This window comes from Typopeltis vanoorti, chromosome 17, assembly GCF_054136105.1.
Source record: "Typopeltis vanoorti isolate ZY-2024b chromosome 17, IOZ_Tvanoo_1.0, whole genome shotgun sequence".
Classification (NCBI taxonomy): domain Eukaryota; kingdom Metazoa; phylum Arthropoda; class Arachnida; order Uropygi; family Thelyphonidae; genus Typopeltis; species Typopeltis vanoorti.
In genome coordinates this window covers 80,461,968-80,481,660 of record NC_143565.1, presented here as the reverse complement: position 1 = coordinate 80,481,660, position 19,693 = coordinate 80,461,968, and the positions used below count along the sequence as shown (strand labels likewise).

The following is a 19,693-nucleotide window of genomic DNA, read 5'->3' as shown; positions in this document are numbered from 1 at the left end:
ATATTAATTCTTGAAATCCCCTTACCAAATTTTGATAATGAAAAAAGGTGGGAAACCTTTTTTTTTTTTTTTTGATTGGTAGGCAAAATATTTAACTAAGATTTCATCAGACTGTACATAGACATGCATATCACATTTATCAGAACTGTAGTAAGATTAGGAAAATACGTTGTAATGAATTAGAATTTAATGAAAACATTTTTATATTTTATAATATATTTAAAAATTGTGAAAGTTTGAACAGAATGTTTCTATTTATATTTAGAAAAAATGTAGGGTAACTTTTACAGAAGTTAACAGAAATTAAAAATTGTACTTTAAATGTTACATTCAATCACATATATCAAAATAAAGCAAATATAATGATATTTTGTGACTGTTTCCTATACGATAAAGGCTTAATATTTGCTTTAAACTATCTTCATCATTCTTAACTTTAGTTGATCTTTTGTGTTAGTGTCTGTTGATTAAACTTAAATGCAAAAATGTAGCTTCTCAACAATAAGTTGTTCGAAAATGACTAAATGATCATGTTGATGCAGTCAGATATTCAACAGCATTCTTCCACATGTATGGTAAAGCTTAGATGTTGTGAATATTCATAATAGTGCTCCATGGTATAAACAGCACCAAGAGAGGAAATAATACATTTATCTAACTTAATATTATTTTGCTGTATTTTTAACATTTATTATTATTTATTATCACATCCTTCATGGAGTTGGCAGACTCATTAGGAGGTTCATTCAACTGACAACATATTTATCATACAATTCTTAAAATCCTTAACTAGCCCTGCATTAACAACATATTGCAGTCATTTTTTCATTCACTGATCTTTTCGATGTAAAAAATCTACTCCCCCCACCCTTCATTACACCCTTACATAACCTCCAGGGATGGCCTCTGGTTCTTCCTCTCTTGCCTTTGACTCTTTTTATAATCACCTCTGGATTAATCTGATAAAATCCCCTCACTAACTTAAACATCTCTATCATATCACCTCTTTTCCTTATATTCACCAAACTCTGCAATCCACATTTCTTCACCCTATTTCCATAGCCAGCATTCCAGAGTCCTGATATTGTTTTAGTCACTTGACTCTGGACCCTTTCCAATGTTTACACATCACATTGAAAACTAGGTGACCAAATTTGGGAAGTATTTATCCGTTTTATTGATTATAAGAAAACCTTTGATTCCGTGGATCTCAACACTGTGGATTGTAATGAGATCAATAAGAATACTTGAGCATCTAATTCTCTTAATAAGAGAGCTGTCACCTTATCTTTTTAATATTTATTGTGAGTATATTATGAGAATTTCTAGCTTAGACCAAGACCCAGCGGGAATTAAGATTGGTGGCAGAAAAATAAATATTAGATCTGCAGATGGTACAACCCTCATAACAGAAACTAAAGATAATATGAAGCAGTTGATTTTATTGGTTAAGAGGGAAGTAACAAAGCCAGGTTTAATTTAAATGTCGGCAAAGTATAAGTGATGGCTTCTGGCAATTTAGATGAATTTATAATAGAGGGAGATGAAATAGAGATCTTTGAAAGTTATGAGATACTGAGGTCCAGAATAAGAAATGATGGTAAATGTGAAGATGAAATTAAAAGAAGGATAATCATGGAAAAAAGAAAAAAGCTATGTTAAACCTGTCAAAAATTATGAAAGATAGAGGTGTGAGTAAGGCCTTGAAAGTTAAAGTTGTCAAAGTAGTGGTATTTCCAGTAGATGTATGGATGTGAAAGATTATTAAGAAGAAAGACAAAGCAGAATTGATTCATTTGAATTATGTGCCTGGAGGAGACTATTAAGAATCCCATGGACTGCTAGAATGACTAATAAGAAGATTTTAGAGAGTATAAAGACAGAATGCTCCTTGGAAGATGATTGCTAAACAGAAGTTAATGTACTTTGCACATATTATGCTAGCAGATGAATCATTAAAAAAGGAAGTTCTGTTGCAGAAGATTGTGGAAATGAAAAAGAGAGGAACATCGAAAGAGTTGGATGGACAACATAAAAGGAACTTATCAACTTGAACTTGGAAGTTATTTTCTTTCAGCAATCTACAGTCGCTGAAAGAAAAACAAGAGGCCAATTGTTTGGGATGAAGAGCCTTTATTCACAAGATCACCAAGAGTCAAAAACGACTGGATGGCTCATAACAACAACAGCAGCATTCTATACATTCCTTGACCTATAAAAGCATCCTATCAGATATGCCAGCCTTAATTTCAACTTCACACCATACAGATTCAAAATCCGCACACATACTATCAACTTTCACACTTTTGGACACAATTTCTCTGCAATCATTAACAGCACTCCCCCCTCCCCCTTTTCACCTTCCCATGCTTCTGTAAAATTGTATATCCTTTCATTTCTATTCTCAACGTCACATCATCCTCAGACAACCAAGTTTCACTTATACCAGTTATCTTTGTGCATACTGACTCAATCAATGCAACAAACTCAACTCTCTTATTTTGAATACTCCTTACATTTGTATATAAACATAACAATCCTGCATCTTTGAGACCATTCTCTAGCCGCCATACCACACCTCTTTCTCTCTCTTTGGTCTGACTATTTCCATTTACCTGAACCTGACTCTGATTGTCATTCATACCTGTCTTATCCTCATTTTTATGCATTCCATCACTTTGCGCTGCCACAACGATATCTACAACCTCATATGCATCTTCCTCTTGTCGTACAACCTGTTTTGCTGTTCTGTTCTGCTTCACAAGTACTCTTTAATCATTAGCAAAATTAACTTCTTGATTCTGTGCCTACTCAGTAAAAAATAGTTGTTCTAAATGCTGAATGCCAAATCCATTCAAATGCAATCCATCAACTTTAAACCATTCCAACTTTCTTTCATATCTACTCCACAGATTTGCAAACTGTGAACTCCCCTTTGCCTCATACAATTCAGCCATCTCGCTATTCATGATTTCTGTTCTTCTGAACTCACTGCTTTCATATCTGGGCAACACACTAATGACTTTTCTTAAAACACTATTTTCCTTTACCTCCTGCAACAACTTCCAGAAGTTTCTATCAACATTACTTTTTTCACCAATTTAGGCATTTGTGCCCGCAACTACCACTAATTCTGATGCTTGCTCTTTCCTTCTCTGTAAAGCATCAGTTATTTGTTTCACTATTCCACCAGGAAAGCATCGTTTGCATACTTTATTAGTCATCATTCCTCTAATGATCGAGTCCTCATATAATGATATACAATTATCCTTTGACTCTTTGTAATACTAACTTCTTCCTCAGTCATATTAGTCACGCTCTTCTTTAGGTGTTTAATCTCATCTTCCAGAAGCTTCATTTCACTTTTCATTTTCACCAACTCTTGCCTAAGCTGTTCTATTAAGCTCTTGACTCTAGCTTCCATTTCTGAATGCTCTACTGTATCAATACACTTTTCACATACGTTAATGCTTTCATTCTTTTTTTTTTTTTTTTTTTGTTCACTCTAACAGTCTACAAATTTTCGTATTTTTCATGCTTACATAAAGCAATTTTTGCAGTGCATATACTGGGAAAAACCCTGGGCAGAACTCGATCTTTGTGCCAAAGTTTTCCATATTACTGATGTGCACTTCTTTATGGATGCAATTTTCAGAAAGCAGAAGCAGTAAGACCAAGCAAGTAGCAAAAACACAAATAAACAAAATTCCAACCACACTACTGAAGAACACTTGTATTCGGCACATGAAAAAATGAAGCATAATTATATGATAAAAAGTCACACCATACGATTTAAAGACACTTTTTTTTTTATCTCAGCTCAAATATACTGCTATTTACTCACCACACTATCGAAACCCAACATCTTCAAAGCACAAAGAACTGTGACAAGCACATAGTACTGAGCTTAATAGTTGTGGAAAACAATTTAGTGAATGCAGATGACGTCAAAATTTTGCAGGATGATTTGGATAGATTGGAGGCCTGGGCTAAGGAGAATGGATGTCAGTTTAATGTGGCAAAATGTAAGGTTATGCATTTTGGGGTGAAAAGATTGGCGGCAATTTACTGCATTGGTGGAATCGTGCTCCAGGAAATTGATGAGGCACGAGATTTAGGAGTGTTGGTAGATAAGGAATTGAAATTTAGGGGACACATTGCAAAAATGACCAAAACAGCTCATCAAATCACTTGGTTGCTGAAGAATACGTTGACAAGCAGGTTATTGTTCCTCTGTATCGAGCCTTGATAAGACCCCATCTAGACTACTGTGCTCAGATTTGGTCACCTAGGTTTCTTCTTGATGGGGAGGAGGTGGAGAGGATCCAGAGGCGAGTGACCAAGATGATAGTAGGTCTGTGGAATGAACCGTATGAGAACAGGTTGAGGATTTGTGGGTTGCAAAAATTGGTTGATAGGCGGAGGAGGGGAGATATGATTGAGACATTCAAATTACTGAAGGGTTTCTATAAAATTAATTCAGAAGATATTTTTGAGAACAGGGCTGGTTGTGGGAGGACCAGGGGACATCCATGGAAACTGGGCAAAAGTGTGGTTAGTAAAGGTGTTAGAGCTGGGTTCTTTACTTTTAGAGTAGTGAATGAGTGGAATGCGCTCCCTGAGTCTGTGGTGGATGCTGTGACAGTGAATGAGTTTAAGGCGAGGTATGATAGATACTGTATGAATGTCAAATAGTTGTGATGAATATGATTTGGGGCCTCCTTCGATGAGTCTAATGACTCCCTGGAGTTGCCCGTAATAATAGTAATAATAATAGTAATTCAAATTGTTTCATAATTTCCATAGTTATTTAGTTCAGTGTAACAATTATTTCAAATCATAACTGAAACAGAACTGATGTTTTTCATAATCATTTAGTTCAGTGCTTTTGCTTGTCACAGTTATAATTTGTGCTCTGAAGATGCTGGCTAGAAAACCTGCGAAATATTGATAAGTTGAATAAACCTTTGCACATTTCAGCACAACAATGCTCCATGTTATACTGTACTGCATGTCTGAGAATGGTTTCCACAAAACAATGTTGAAGTGTTGGACTGGCTGGCTCAAACCTCTGGACCTCAACCTCATCGAATATATTTGGACAAATTAATATTGTAAGCATCGAGTTCATTTAGCATAGCATCAAACTGTGGTGCTATGCCAGAGGAATTTTACTGTAGTAAACTTTTTTTTTTTTAATTTGGTCCCAAATAAGTTTGTTATAGTGAGAATAAACTATAGTACAATATTACACTGTGGTGAAAATTAATCATTTTTACAAGCTGTTTTGTATATAATAGACTAATTTTTCGGATGTTTTGAATGGTATGTGCATTTAGTAATATTTGAATATGTACTAATTAATTTTAAACTTTTATCGAATAGAGTCTTGTGCCAATGAAGGATGAAATAGATGGTCGACAGGAAGATAGAAAAGTGACTGAAACTGTAAAGTATTTAACAGAAGAGCATAATGAACTCGTGGAGGTAATTAACCAGTTTGTTTTTATTATAAATGGTTTTGCATGCATGCTCACATGCACACAGAAGAGTAAGATATCTGGTCTGGATGCTGCAAGTGACTGGTGAATATCATTTATATTGGTGTTAATGTCATGGATGTGAAAGTGAGTTTTTATTGTGGCGTGATTTGTATGTTATGATGATATGTCTTTTTTTGTTGGGATTAGTTTTAGAGGGAGATTCATTTTTGTCACAGTATCACTGTCAGTATTCATTTGATTCATCCTAAATTCATTTATGGTTCGATGGAAGGATAAAGTGGGTACATAAGGTGAGAAGGAGGCCTGCAGCACCACTATTTTTACTGATGTACCCTTGAAAGGAGGAGGTTTAGGATCTTTCAAGTATGTTTGGCATGCCTTTGAAGGGTATCACTTACACTGCATGGAGAAGAAGGGTGGTAACAGAACCCTAAATTCCTTCTCTGGAGACCAAACATGGCATCTGCCACTTCAGGCTTCCAATAAGCTAGGTGATGAAAGTCATCTACACTTAATGGGTCTAGCTGGCATTTCCTTCAACCAGGAAGATATTTTTTTATAGTGAAGGATATTTGCTGGATTTGCCAGAGCCTCTTTTGTAGAAACAGGTCACACTACAGGAAGGTAGGGTTGACTTGACAGGGAGAGGCTGTATTTTGCATATCCAGTAGAAGCCTTAAGCCTAGAACTATGAAAACAAAATTCCATTTTCACAGGAATATACAGGCACTCCAAGCTAAGAATTACTGTTTGTCAAATTCTGGGAATTTCATACAGCCATATTTAATGATATTTAATTGATTTTTTAAATCTGCTGCTAATTTCAAATAAAGGTTTTTCATGCTTGAATTTACTCTGATGAAAAATAGTTTTTTTTTTTTTTCAATTGTCACGTAAGGTGTCAAGGTACAATCACCTGGACGCGATTAACTTAACTCTGGTGACAGATATATTTCTTACAGTCTTCAAGACAGATGTTGGCAGATCTTCTAGCTTGTTCATAAAACAATAAGGTGTAAAAGCAAGGAACCTTGTATACACCAGGAACTGATGGTGTTAGTTGTTCTTTAGCAGAGTGGATAAGGGCAATTTGAAAGCAGTACAGAGATTATCTCTTTTTCAAAATTCAGCTGTTTTTCTGAGGTGTCCAAATATAAGGAATAGCAGTACTATAGCTTTACTGTAATGTATGTTAAAAGGGATGTGACGATGGAGGGAAATGTTCTTCCTCCCGACATCTTCACATTCCTTTCAACATACAGATTACAGTAAAGCTATAGTACTGCTATTCCTTATATTTGCTATTCCTTGTAGGATTCATTTGATGCACTTTCCTATCTAACAACACAGGGAATATCTTTAATAAAATTTTAAACAGCCAGATTGAAATTATGTGTAATACAGTGTGTTGACATAAGATTTGGCATCTTTAATTTTGCCACTAGCCCATTATTTTTTCCCAGCATGTTACCTGCTCCATCTCATCCACTGCCTACTAACCAATTTATCAGCTTTTTGCCAAGAATAACTTGCTCATTTCACTCTCTCATGTATCTGAGTACCCTGCATTTGTTGAATTTTGAAAGAAATTATGGAAACAAATGTTCTTTCAGGTTCCTATTTTTATCTATGTATTTCATATAAAGGATGAGTTCCTCCTAATTTAAACATCTGTAGAAGCATAGCATCTAGAAGACTCATTCTGCTAGATTCATTGATTTTTTTTCAACTAATTGTTTAATGACCTAAGCAATAATTAACACAAATTCATTACATTTCTCTTATTTAGCAGGGCCCTCAATTTTTGAAGTCATTTCATAATTTTTTGAACAGTGGTGAGCTATGGAAATTTTGACAAAGGGCTCACATCATCGAGCAAAAAAAAAAAAAAAAAAAAAAAAAAGCCATATTTCACCAAAACTTTTATTAATACAGCTTGTGTACAAATTCCAATCAAAAAGTATGTGAGGACAATCAACCTCTAAAGGCTATCATTTTTAAACAAATATTTCATGATCTAAACATGAACTATTTGCACACAATCAACTGTGTTAATTTATCTTACATAAGAGAAACATTTTTTAACTATCAAAATATAATAAGAATGAAATCTTTTATAATCTTTTATAAAACATTTGATTGGCTACTGGTTTTACCATGCAATTGGCTACCAGAAGGCAGAAGGGTAAAGAAAGCGCATGTGCATATTTTATTTTCAAACTTGGGCGCATTCATTATAGAGGAGTTGAAACAATAATTCCAAATAATCTATACACTGCCAAAGAGACCTAATTTTTGTTAGGTTACCATATGAGTTTGTCACTTAATATTTCAAAAAAAATTTTTTTTGGGGAAAAAAAAATAAACAAGAAAAATAAGGGGCTTGCAAATTTGAGAAAATTTTAACAAAGGACTCGTGCGAGCCCCTTATAGCTCACCACTGAATTTAACCATATAATAGGTTTTCTATTAAAAAGGCACTACAGGTGTTCACACAGTTAAGAATTAATCTTTCTTTGGCAGGCAGATAGAGGTATGTTTTCTGGATAATAATTTTTGGTGAGTTATTGTTTTGGAGATATTGGTGCTATGAGAGGTTTCTTTAAATTAACACAAAAAAATATAAGGAATAAGTAATACTATTTAAGGCCATATATTTCAGCCTGAATATTACAGGTCATCATCAGTGGTGACAATAGTTAATTACAAAGCAGAACATGAACAGTGGATTGATTTGAAAACGTAAGAGCTGTACACTGTTATATATAAAACAGCACAGTGGTTTAACTGAGGAAATAGCAATATTAATTACTCATTACTATTTAAAAAAAAAATTGTAAACATTTGAAGTGTGATTAAAATAAGATTTGTCCATATCTGAGATAGAGGAAGTCTTTTTTTTTTTTTTTTTAAAATAAGATAACTAATGAATAATTAATATTGCAATATTTCCTCAGTTATACCATTGCATTGTTTTATGTATACCATCACACAGGTATTACTTTTTGAAATCAGTCTGTTGTTTGCATTCTACTTTAACTATTGTTGTCACTGATGATGAAGATCATCATCTTGCATATCAAGGATTTAGGCGGCCTGTTCTGGCCTTAGAAGTCGTTGTTGAATCATTTAAGAGGATGTCCTGGTTTTCTTTTTCCTAATGGCTTGTACTATAAGGCTTGTTTTGGTAATCTTTCTGTTTTCATTCTTTGAACATGTTCCATCCATTTATGTTTATATTTTTTTTATTACTGGTTGTTGGTTTAATTTTTTCATAATTTCTTCGTTTCTTTTGTGATCAAATAAGGTATATTTTGCAGTTTTTTTCATAAACTTCATTTCTGCTGTTACTAATTTTTGTTTGTCTTTTTGTTTTATTGTCTCGATTTCGCTTCCAATACATTAGCCCTACCAGTCTTACATTAAGACTACTAGGGCTAATGTATTGTATACTTTTAGTCTGGTTTGTTTTTGAACTAGGTTTGGTTTAAATATAGAATTAATTACACCTGTTATTTTTAAATATTTTGCAATTTTTACATTTATATCTTTTTCATTTTCATATGTGATCATACATCCTAGGTAGTTAAATGAATTCACCTGTTCTAAGATCTTGTTATCTATTACTATTTTAGTTCTTGCTGGATCTTGTCCTTTAAAGGCCATAGTTTTTGATTTTTTAACAATTGATATTATCATACCATAATCTTTGGCTATCTCTTTTAGATCTAAAATAGCTTTCTATAAGTTATCTTTCTTCAGAATTTGTAATTATTATTTGGTCGTCAGCAAAAAAGGAGAGTGTTTATGTTTACTGTAGGAGAAAGTTTAATTCCTTGATGTAAATTTTTATTCCATTTTATTATTATTTCATTTAAGTAGATATTAAAAAGAGTTGCTGAGAGGGGACATCCCTGTCGGACCCCTTGGTTTATCTCTCTCGTATATGATAGCTCATGATTTAATCTTATTTGTATTTGATTATTTTCATATATACTTGTGATAACTTTTAGGATATTATTTGGTATTTGTCTTTCTTTTATGTTAAATAATATGTTTCTTTTAACTTTGTCAAATGCTTTTTCAAAGTCAATAAATGCAATATGTGTTTCTAAATTATATTCTCTTCTTTTCTCTATTATTAATTTTAGGCCAAAGGCTTGTCTATATGTGATCGTCCTTTTCTAAATCCATTCTGTACTTCTAAAATAAAGTTTTCAGAAAATTTCATTAGTTTGCTATTTAAGATTTTGCTATATATTTTGTAACAGGAATTTAGTATACTGATACCTCTATAGTTTTTAGGGTCATCTCTATTACCTTTTTTAAAGATAGGAATCACAATTGCTTTTTTCCATTTATTGGGGGGATACCAGTTGAATAAATTTTATTTAAAAATAATAAGTCTTTCTTTGAATCTTGTTCCTGCGTATTTATATAGTTCTGAACCTAGCTTATCTTCTCCAAGTGATTTTCCGTTTCTTGTTTCTTTCAGGCTGATTTCTAATTCTTCTTTAGTTATTTCCTTTTCATTTTTGCCATTCACCATTCATGATGTAATGCAGGTGATGTGATTCAGTCTGTCTTATCTTTGCAAGGTTATTGTATTTTTTAAATAGTTGTTTGCCAGTTGTCTTTTTTAAAATATTTGTCTGTCCACAATTCTGTGTAGTAATTTAGAAATTCTTCTAATTTCAGTTCGGTGTTTAATTTTATGTTTTCTTTGGTATCTGCATTTAAGTGTTTCAGAATCTTATATACATTGGGTTTTATTTTATATAAATCATGTTCTAAATTAGAAATAAATTTGTTCCATGATTCTCTGTCTTTTTCTGACTACTTCTCTTTTAGCTATGGCTCTTATTCTTTTATATTCTATTTCATCTTCTAATCTTTTACTACTTAACCATTTGTGATAGGCTTCTTTTTTCTTTTTGATTATTTCTTTGATTGTATCATCCCAGATCTTCAGTTTTTTCCTTTTATTGAATTTTTTGGTTTTTCCTAAGCTTTCATTTGCTGCTGCATGTAGTATCGTTTTTATATTAAGCCATTCTATTTCTATTTCTTCATTTTATTTTATTTTATCTAGATATTGGTTAATTCTTTGTTCATATAGAAATTGTACATTTGTGTCATTCAATAGTCTAGTTTTATAAACAAATGTTTCCATTTTTCTTTCTGTTCTTATTACTTGTAGCCATTTAGGTGGTAATCTTAATTTATTTTAACAAGGAAGTGGTCACTGCTTATTTCATATCCTCTGTGAACTCTAACATCTAGTGAAAATTTTGATGTCTTTTCATTTAATATTACCTTGATTACCTGTGGTTTCAGTCAGGATTTCTCCATGACTGCAGGTCGTAAAGAGTCCAGCTATTTCTGTCTTGGGCTTTTCTTCTCCATTTTCTTCCAACTTTCTTAATCATTGGTCTTCTCACCTTAAGGCTAGTCTTCCAGGTTTCCTTTTGGTATCTCTCGGATACCAGTTTGTAACTCTGACTGTCCATCTGTTGTCTCTCAATCTGGCGAGATGTCCTGCCCATCTTCTTTTGCTGTTGTAGATTGTTTTTATTATATCTGTGATTCCAGACTTCTTCCTGATTTCTGTGTGTCTTACGTCGTCTATTTTGTTTATAATGCATATTCTTCTTTCTATTGCACATTGTTATTAAGCTTTGTTCTTCTTTTAAAGTTGTGTTCCATGTTTCACTGCCATAATGCTGGTAAGATGTGACTATTGAAAAGATGGGCTCTTATGTCTATATTTATGTTTTCGTTGGTAATTGTTGATTTTATTTTATTGAAGGCTATCCAAGCAGCTCTTTTTCTCCTTGCTATTTCATTTGATATATCATTCATTTAATATAAAATAATCTAATATTGATTTCCATCCTCTTGCTGCCCAAGTATATTTATGTATGTCTTTATGTTTATAGAAGGAATTCATTATTTTTTAGGTTATTATAAACTGCAAAGTCAATCAATTTTTTACCATTCCTGTTTAGAGTATGTTCTCCATGTATTCCTATATTATTATTAATTTTTGTGTTTCCAATTCTTGCATTTAAGTCTCCTGCTAAAATTACGTAATCATTTTTATTTATTTTATTATTTATGTTTAATTTTTATTTTATTATGCCGCTGATGATGGCCTGTAATATTCAGGCTGAAATATATGGCCTTAAATAAATAGTATTACTTATTGCTTGTGTTTTTTCATGTAAATTTAAAGAAATTTCTGGGCAAGTCTATGTTACAGCATATTTGTGAGTATTCGATGCCTCATGAAACCTAAATGTCTCCACTCTGTGAAAGCTTATATTGGTTATAAAATTTATATATAATCTAGAGTTAATGTTGGCAACCCAGGATATTTTTACATACATTATAAAAAGCAGCTTCATCTTTGTAGCACAATCACTTGAATTTCTTGAGACATTTATCTTGGAAATGACACTTTACTTCATTGTTTTTACTTGATTACACAACAGAACTCTTTTCCAACTGTTTTTTACACTTTATGGTTCGTTAACCTCATTTTCAGTTTTTGCACTATTTCACAAAAATGAAAAGTGTAGTTGTGTTTCCTCTTGTTTATTGTTCATAATGAAGAGTGAATTTATATAAGTTATCCATAAACAACAGTTCAGTAGGAAAGACAAATAACCAAATTTATGTAAACATCATTATTATTATTATGATCATCATTATCCTAAGATCCCCATGGAGTCACAGACTCATCTAGGAGGTCCCTTTTGTCATACACACAGCTCATCTTACCATGCCTTAAACACATTCAAATTCTCCGCAGATATCATGCTCTCAGTGCAATTCAATAATTCACAACTCTTTATGCAAAAGCCTTTTCACTCCCTTGCTCACACCCTTCTTATATAGCTTCCAGGTATGACCGCTTGTTCTCCCACCATTTTACGAAAAATCTCTTCATTGTTAATCCTATAACAACCCCTTACTAACTAGTACGTATCACCACTCTTTCTCCTATCCATTAGACTCTGCAAAGTGCATTGTCTCACTCTTTCTTCATATTTAACATTCCAGATATCAGAAACTATTTTGATCATTTGCCTCAGGATCCTCCCCAACATCTCTTCATCCTTTTGAAGATCGGGTGACCAAATGTGTGCATAGTAGTCCATATGTGGCCTAACCAGAGCATTGTACAATGGAACCAGAATCTCTTTACTTCTACAAGTCAGTGTCCTTCTCATCATTTCCAGAATTCGTTGTGTTGTCCTCACAATTTTGGCAATATGTCCTCTAAATTTCATATCCTTATCCACCATCACCCCAAGATCTCTTATTTCCTCCACTTCCAACAATATATCCCCACCAAGAGTAAATTCTACATCCAATCTTTGTTTTCCAAATTTTAAATCTTACATATCACAACATTGAACTGGCATTCCAACTCTCATGCTCACTCGCGCAGTCTATTCAAGTCTTCTTGTAAGGCATAACATCTGTGCTCTACTCCTCATAGTTCATCCCAACTTTGCATCATCTGCTAACAGCTGTATATTCCCATTGAAATCTTCCCCAACAACGTGAAATTAGTTAACACTAGCTGTGGAGTTGGTTTCACCATTCATGATGTAATGCAGGTCATGTGATTCAGTCTGTCTTGTCTTTGCAGGTTATTGTATTTTTTAAATAACAGTATTGAATGCCTTTTCATTATGCAAAATGTTGAAGAGGAATTGTGAAAATAGGGTTTATAACAGTATTACAATTGCACGTGCATATAAGGGCTAGGAGATTGTGGTGGTTTTTCTCTTCTCCCTTCAGTTGTTTATGACCCTAGGTGACTTTGCAGGCATTGTCCCACATCCCACAGTGTCCTTGGTGAGATTTTTATGGTATATTTATTTCATCTTTTTCAGGGGGATTTTTCCGATTTACTTTGATGTATTGCTTGTTGGATTTCTTGTAATGTTATTTCTTTTACTGTATAGTTAGTATTATATTAGTTTTGGTTTCATTACTATCTTTCATAATTGTTGGAAGAAGTTTAGACAGGTTTTACTTATTTCAGTTTAACATTTTTCTTTTACCTCTTTATTCATGTTTTCTTATAATTTTAGATATATTTGGTTCCTTCACTGCAAGTCTCTGATTTTGCTATGAAATGATCCCATCTTTCTTATTCTTTTTCTTGCAAGCTTTTTTTTTTTGCTATTGCTCTTTTGTGTTTATAATTAATTTTTGCTTCTAGTGATTTTGTATTTATCTATTGTTTATATATTCCTTTCCTGCCTTTGGTTATTGCTTCAATATTCTCATTTACCTTTTCTTCTTCCATTTACTTTTTTTGTCCCAAGACATTCTGTTGTTTCACTTATTAATATAATTTTTTAATTATTCCATTCTATTTATGTATCATTTTCTTTTATTTGTTCTAGATTTTCATTTATTCTTTACAAATAGAGGTAATTAATTCTTTTGTATTCTCAAAAGTTGAACTCTAAAAGATTCCTGAAGATTTTTTTGTTTTTTGCTTTGATTTGTTTTAATCTGATTCTGTTTCTATACCTCAGAATACCCACTGTCTATTACTGTATTATGATAGCTGTTTTCCTGTTAGCTATTATACAGTGTATTATACATTTTAGGTTTCTTTATACTTGAAAAAAAAAAGTGTTAGTGATTTTGACATTATTATATGGTGAAATCTGTAAGTCTTTATCCATTTCTGTTGCATTTGGCTTCACCATTTATTTCTATATTGTATCAAGAATATTCCCTACTTTGGTGTTGAAAGGTCCCATTATTGAAAAAAACTTAATGACGGAGAACTCTTTGCTTCTGCAAAAAGGCTTGAATTATACCATCTCACCAAAGTCAGTAAACGAGTTTATCTACAACATTGAAAAAAGAACTAAAATTCCTCCCCTTCAATATTTATCGATAAAATATGGATGGAAAATCCAATATACTAAATTATAATAAACAACTAAGTTGCATTTTAACCAAAGCAAAAAAATTTGCCCTTAAATCTCTAAGAAATACTCAAGACATCGTTATTACCAAGGCGGACAGTGGCAGTGCTATCATCATTCTTGATCAGATAATGCAGCAAAGAGTGAGCTGTGTTCGTCAAGATCACTGTGAAATGATAAGTTTAAAATTTGAAATTGTGTGTGGTATTAGTGATAGTTAGTTATTTAAATATTGTTGTATGATAGTTGTGATTAGTAGGCAGTGTTTGGCATAGTTATAATTCTGTATTTATTATATTTTTTGTGTTTCTTATGTGCAGCTTTGAGCACGAATGAAATAGCAGTGAAATGTAAGATGGCATGAAAGACGAATTTTTCATCTTTCGTGTAATTCTTTGTGGTTTTTCGAAAATAGTAAGATGCTGTGAATACAGTATATATATACTTGGGGAGAGATTAAAGATATTTATGGAGAGAAAATATAAGAGAGATGAAAGAGTTTGATGTGTAAGAAGTGTAGCACACTTATGGATTATGAGATCTTGTTGAATGTAAGCAGTGGTGGGCAAAAGATTGTGGATGTAGCTACAAGAGTAAGTGGAATTGACAGTACAACTGAGTACTTGGCAGTAATGGTATGACAGTGGGTGAAAGTGGAGATGAGTTAGTGATGTTGAGTGGTAAGACAGCATGTGTAGATGATGGCAAGTTAGCAGTGGTAAGTGGTATGAGTGTCGGTGGCAAGTGGTAAGACAGCAGACATGCAAGGTAGTGAAAATGCATTTTGTGTAAATGTTACTGAAGAATTAATTCGAGATATGAAAGCAGAGTTGGCAAAGATGAGGCACGAGATTAAAAGTAGGAGGACCGAATTGATGAGAATTACAGATTTGCATGGGAATGTGAGGAAGAATGAGATGAAAGATTTTAAAGAAATATCAAAAGATTTGAGAGTGGCAGTGTAACGAGATTCGATGATAAGAGGTGTGGTGAATGAAAAGGTGCACAAGATCTGTTTTCCAGGAGGTAGAATGAGGAGAGGTTGAAGCATTGGATAAGAGGAGTATGAGAGCAAAAGAGTTGGTAGTGGTAGATGGCATGAATGACTTGACTGGTAACAAGAAGAATGTAAAATAGGATGTCGTGAGACCAAGGAGAGTGAAAGATAACAGTGTGGTAGTTAAGGTAGTTCAGCATGTTGCCCAGGTATGATAATGATGAGTTGAGATGACAAGTGAAGATTATGAATGGTATGCTAGCAGAGTTGTATGAGGTGAAAGGAGTTCATTTTGCGAATGTAGGATAAGTTGGAGGGGCGGATAGAGCTGTATAAAAGAGATGGGATACATTTGAATGGATTTGGTGTGAGTCAGTTGGAAAAACTGTTGCTGCAAGAGAGAATTAGAAGTGAATGTGAGACTTAAGGAAGCAAGAAGTGTTGTGGAAGGGCAGGAGAGTAAGGTAGGCAAGTTTATGAATGGAGAGGGAGTGGTGTAAGTGAAGAGAATAAGAGAAGGAACACAGAGTGGGCAGGGAAATGGGAGAGGTCAGAATGGAAATGGGACACTGCATGCAAAGTGTAGATAATGGTTTTAGGAGTAGGTGTGTGTGTGTGTGTATTGAATGTACACCTTGTTAGAAGTATTCAAAACAAGGTGAATGAAATTGTAGCATTGACAGATACATTTACACAAAAATTGTTGGTATAAGTGAGACAAGGTTGAACAAGGATGACATTCTGACAGGAATAGAGATGGAGGGATATGTAGTCTTTCACAAAGACAGACAAAGCAAAAAGGGAGGAGGAGTATTGTTGATTATGGCAGAGGGATTGTGCCCATCTAGGGCAGAGATGCCAGGAGCAAATACTGACAGTAGTTTTGAAGCAGTATGGTGTGAAGTGGAGGTGGACAAGATGAAATATTTAGTAGGGTGTTGCTATAGGCCTAGTAATTTGGAAAGCAGTGAGAAAGAAATGTTTAGAAAAAATTGGTCTAGCTAATAAAAAAATAGTGATCATTATGGGTGATTTTAATTATCGGAATATAGATTGGAATGAAGAGACAGCATCAGGAAGTAAAGAAAATTAATTTCTTGAGTTTTTAAGGGATAACTACCTTAAGCAGTACATAATAGAGGCCACACGTAGATTGAGAGTCTTGGATTTGATTATCTCATCAGAAGATATTGTTGTAAATGAAGTGTCACATCATCCTCTATTTGGTGAAAAGGAAGTGATCAGGACTTTTGTGAGAAAGAGTTATATGTGAAACTATAAGGCAGGTGATTATGGCAAACTCAGGAGGCATTTTGCAGCAATATCATGGAATGAGGAATTGCATGGGAAGGAAATCAATGTTTCTTTGTCTCTACTCAGGAATTATCTGGCAGAGGCAATGGCTGAGTGTATTGTGTATTCCAGAGGTCAGGAGATTAAATAAGGTGGGTGTAAAATAGATTCCTGAAGAGGTGAAGCATGCAATCTGGAAGAAAATGGCATTATTGAGGCGGTACAAGATGAGCAGAGATAATCAGTTACATGAAGAGTAAAAGAGCAAGCAAGCAAGGAAGGTGACTCACTTAGTAAGGGTAGCAAAAGTGCAATATGAGCAGCAGTTAGCAATGATGCTAAAAGAAATCTTAGAGAGATTTTTTGATATGTGGCCAGTAGAAGGAAGGAGTTTGTCATTGATAATGGGAGAATGATGAACATTGAGGAGGATATAGTAGAGGTGTAAAATGAGCCGTTAATTAAAGTTAAAGGTACCAAGAAATTTTACCAAAAACTTAGTTTTGATCCTTTTCCCAAGAAAGCAAAACAAAGTTTTGCACTTGAAATAAACCCAAGGTAAAAAACTTTCTGCATCTTTCTCTCATCCAAAGAATTTTATTAATAAGGTCAAGTGCCTTTTGTCTACTTGTGTATGAGATATATATGACTTCTGCATTACTTCAACCTTGGTATCTCTATTGGGTCTGGCTCCCACTGATGAGACCTCAATAAAGGTCGAAACCATCTGGGTGGTGACCTTTCCCATTATGCATTGCATTATGCATATCTGAAAAGGAGGGGTGCATTGTATTATGGGATACATGCTAAGGCAAGTGATATTAAGTCATTACCCTCGAAACAATTAGCTCAGACATGAATATATTTCACATGCAAAACTTTGTTTTGCTTCTTTGGGAAAATAATTAAAACCAAAATGAAATTTCTAAAGTTCATTAAAGTATTCCATCCTTGTGATTGTAACATAATACAGCACTTGAGAGCAGTGGGAATGGAGGAGCAACCACTGATGGTGAGTGAGCAGGAGATATATGAGGAATTTAGTGAACTTGATGTCGACAAGGCCATGGGACTTGATAGTATATCACCACATGTCTTGTGGGAATGCTCGAGGGAGTTAACAAGAGCTTGAATGTACATTTTTAACATGAGTCTTAGATTAGCCCAGGTCCCAAAGGAATGGAAAGATGTTCAAAACTGTTCTGCTTCATAAAGGAGGTGATAAGACTAAGGTTTCGAATTATTGGCCAGTCTGCTTGTCTGGAGTTGCGGTCAGGGTGTTGGAGAAGCTAGTGAAGACAGTGAATCAGAACTGGGTGGACAGCCAGAATTCTCTAATGGGCAGCATGGATTTGCTAAAAGAAGCTTGTGTTTTATCAATCTGTTACTTTTTTTATAACAAGGTGACAAATACTTTGGATAAGGGGGATACATATACTGTAGTATATTTATATTTTGTAAAGGCTTTCAATAGATTATCACATGATAAACTAGCAGTTAAATTGGAACAGATGGTGGTTGGATAGTAGATTAGTGTGTTAGATTGGAGATTGGCTGTCTGATAGGTATCAATAGGTTGTATATGGGGGGGGGAAATATCCCAGAAGAGAAAGCCACTAGTGACATGCCTTAGGGATCTGTTTTGAGGCCATTGTTGTTTAATTTGTATGCAAATGACATTGGAAAGGGCTTAAATGATGATATACAGTTATTTGCAGATGATGCAAAGTTGGGGAGAGTTATGAGAAGTAGAGCAGATGTTATAGCTTTGCAAGAGTACCTAAATAAACTGTCTGAATGATGGGTGTGTGTGGGGGGGGATGTTAGTTTAGTGTTGCAAAGTGTAAGGTTTTAAAATTTGGGAAGCAAAGATGGGATGCAGAGTATAGGATTGGCTGGGGGGGGGTATTTGGGAGGAGGTGAAGGAGATGAAGATTTGGGGATTGTGGATAGAGACTTGAAATTTTACGAACATTTTGCTAAAATTTCAAGGAAGATAGCAGATTATGGGAGTGATGTAGTGAACACTGACATGTAGAAATGAGGATGCTTTGATTGCATTGTACAAGACTTTGACCAGGCTGCATATGGATTACTGTGCACAGATTTGGTCACCAGGTTTTCAAAAGGTTGATGAGATGTTGGAGAGGAGTCCAGAGACAATTGACTAAGTTGGTCTCTGGAATGTGGACTATGAGGACAGATAAAAGAATGCAAATTATAGAGCCTAATTGATAGAAGGAAGAGAGGGGAGACATGATCGAGACATATAAGTTGATAGGGGTAATTACCAGATTAGTGTGGATGAGATTTTTCATAGAATGAGAGGCCATCTATGGAAGTTGTATAGCAAGGGGGTGAGGAGTAGATTTTTATATGGTGAATGGTGGGTGATTGGAGTGCATTTTTGTCTGAGAGTGTGGTGAGTGCAGGGACAATGAATGCATTTAAGTCGAGGTACAATGAGCTGTTCATTTGAGAGTGGGACCTCTTACAATGAGTCTCTTGACTCCATGGATGTCTGTTGATAATAATGATAACTTATATTCAAAAAATGAACCAACTGGTATCCAATCACATACCAATCGGTTGACCATTATCCTACAAATCCCATCAAAAAGAAAACAGCAGAATTAATCAAATCAGTGATCATTTCGCCAGAGGAAACAATTAAAAAGCTGTTACTGCATTATGCCTGCACTCCAAAAATTTATGGCCTGCCAAAAATACACAAAACAAACACACCGCTATGACTGATAGTTGAAGGAATCAATGGCCCTAATTATCACTTAGCCAAGAGACTAGCAGCTACACTCAAGGAGTTGATAGGTCATTCCCCCTCCTACATAAAAATTACATAACACTTCGTCAGCAAAATTTAAAACATCACACTCAACGACAAATATCTATTAGTCAGCTTTGATGTAACTGTCCTT

General features: G+C 34.1%; 1 protein-coding gene across 1 annotated transcript in view; it reads left to right on the top strand.

The window, feature by feature from the left end:
- Positions 1-19,693, top strand: part of MED30 (Mediator complex subunit 30) — a 96,077-nt gene that overhangs the window by 67,214 nt on the left and 9,170 nt on the right. Inside the window, exon 4 of the mRNA XM_090407366.1 lies at positions 5,386-5,487. Within this exon, the coding sequence (XP_090263492.1) occupies positions 5,386-5,487 (102 nt within the window). The remainder of the gene's footprint in view (positions 1-5,385; positions 5,488-19,693) is intronic.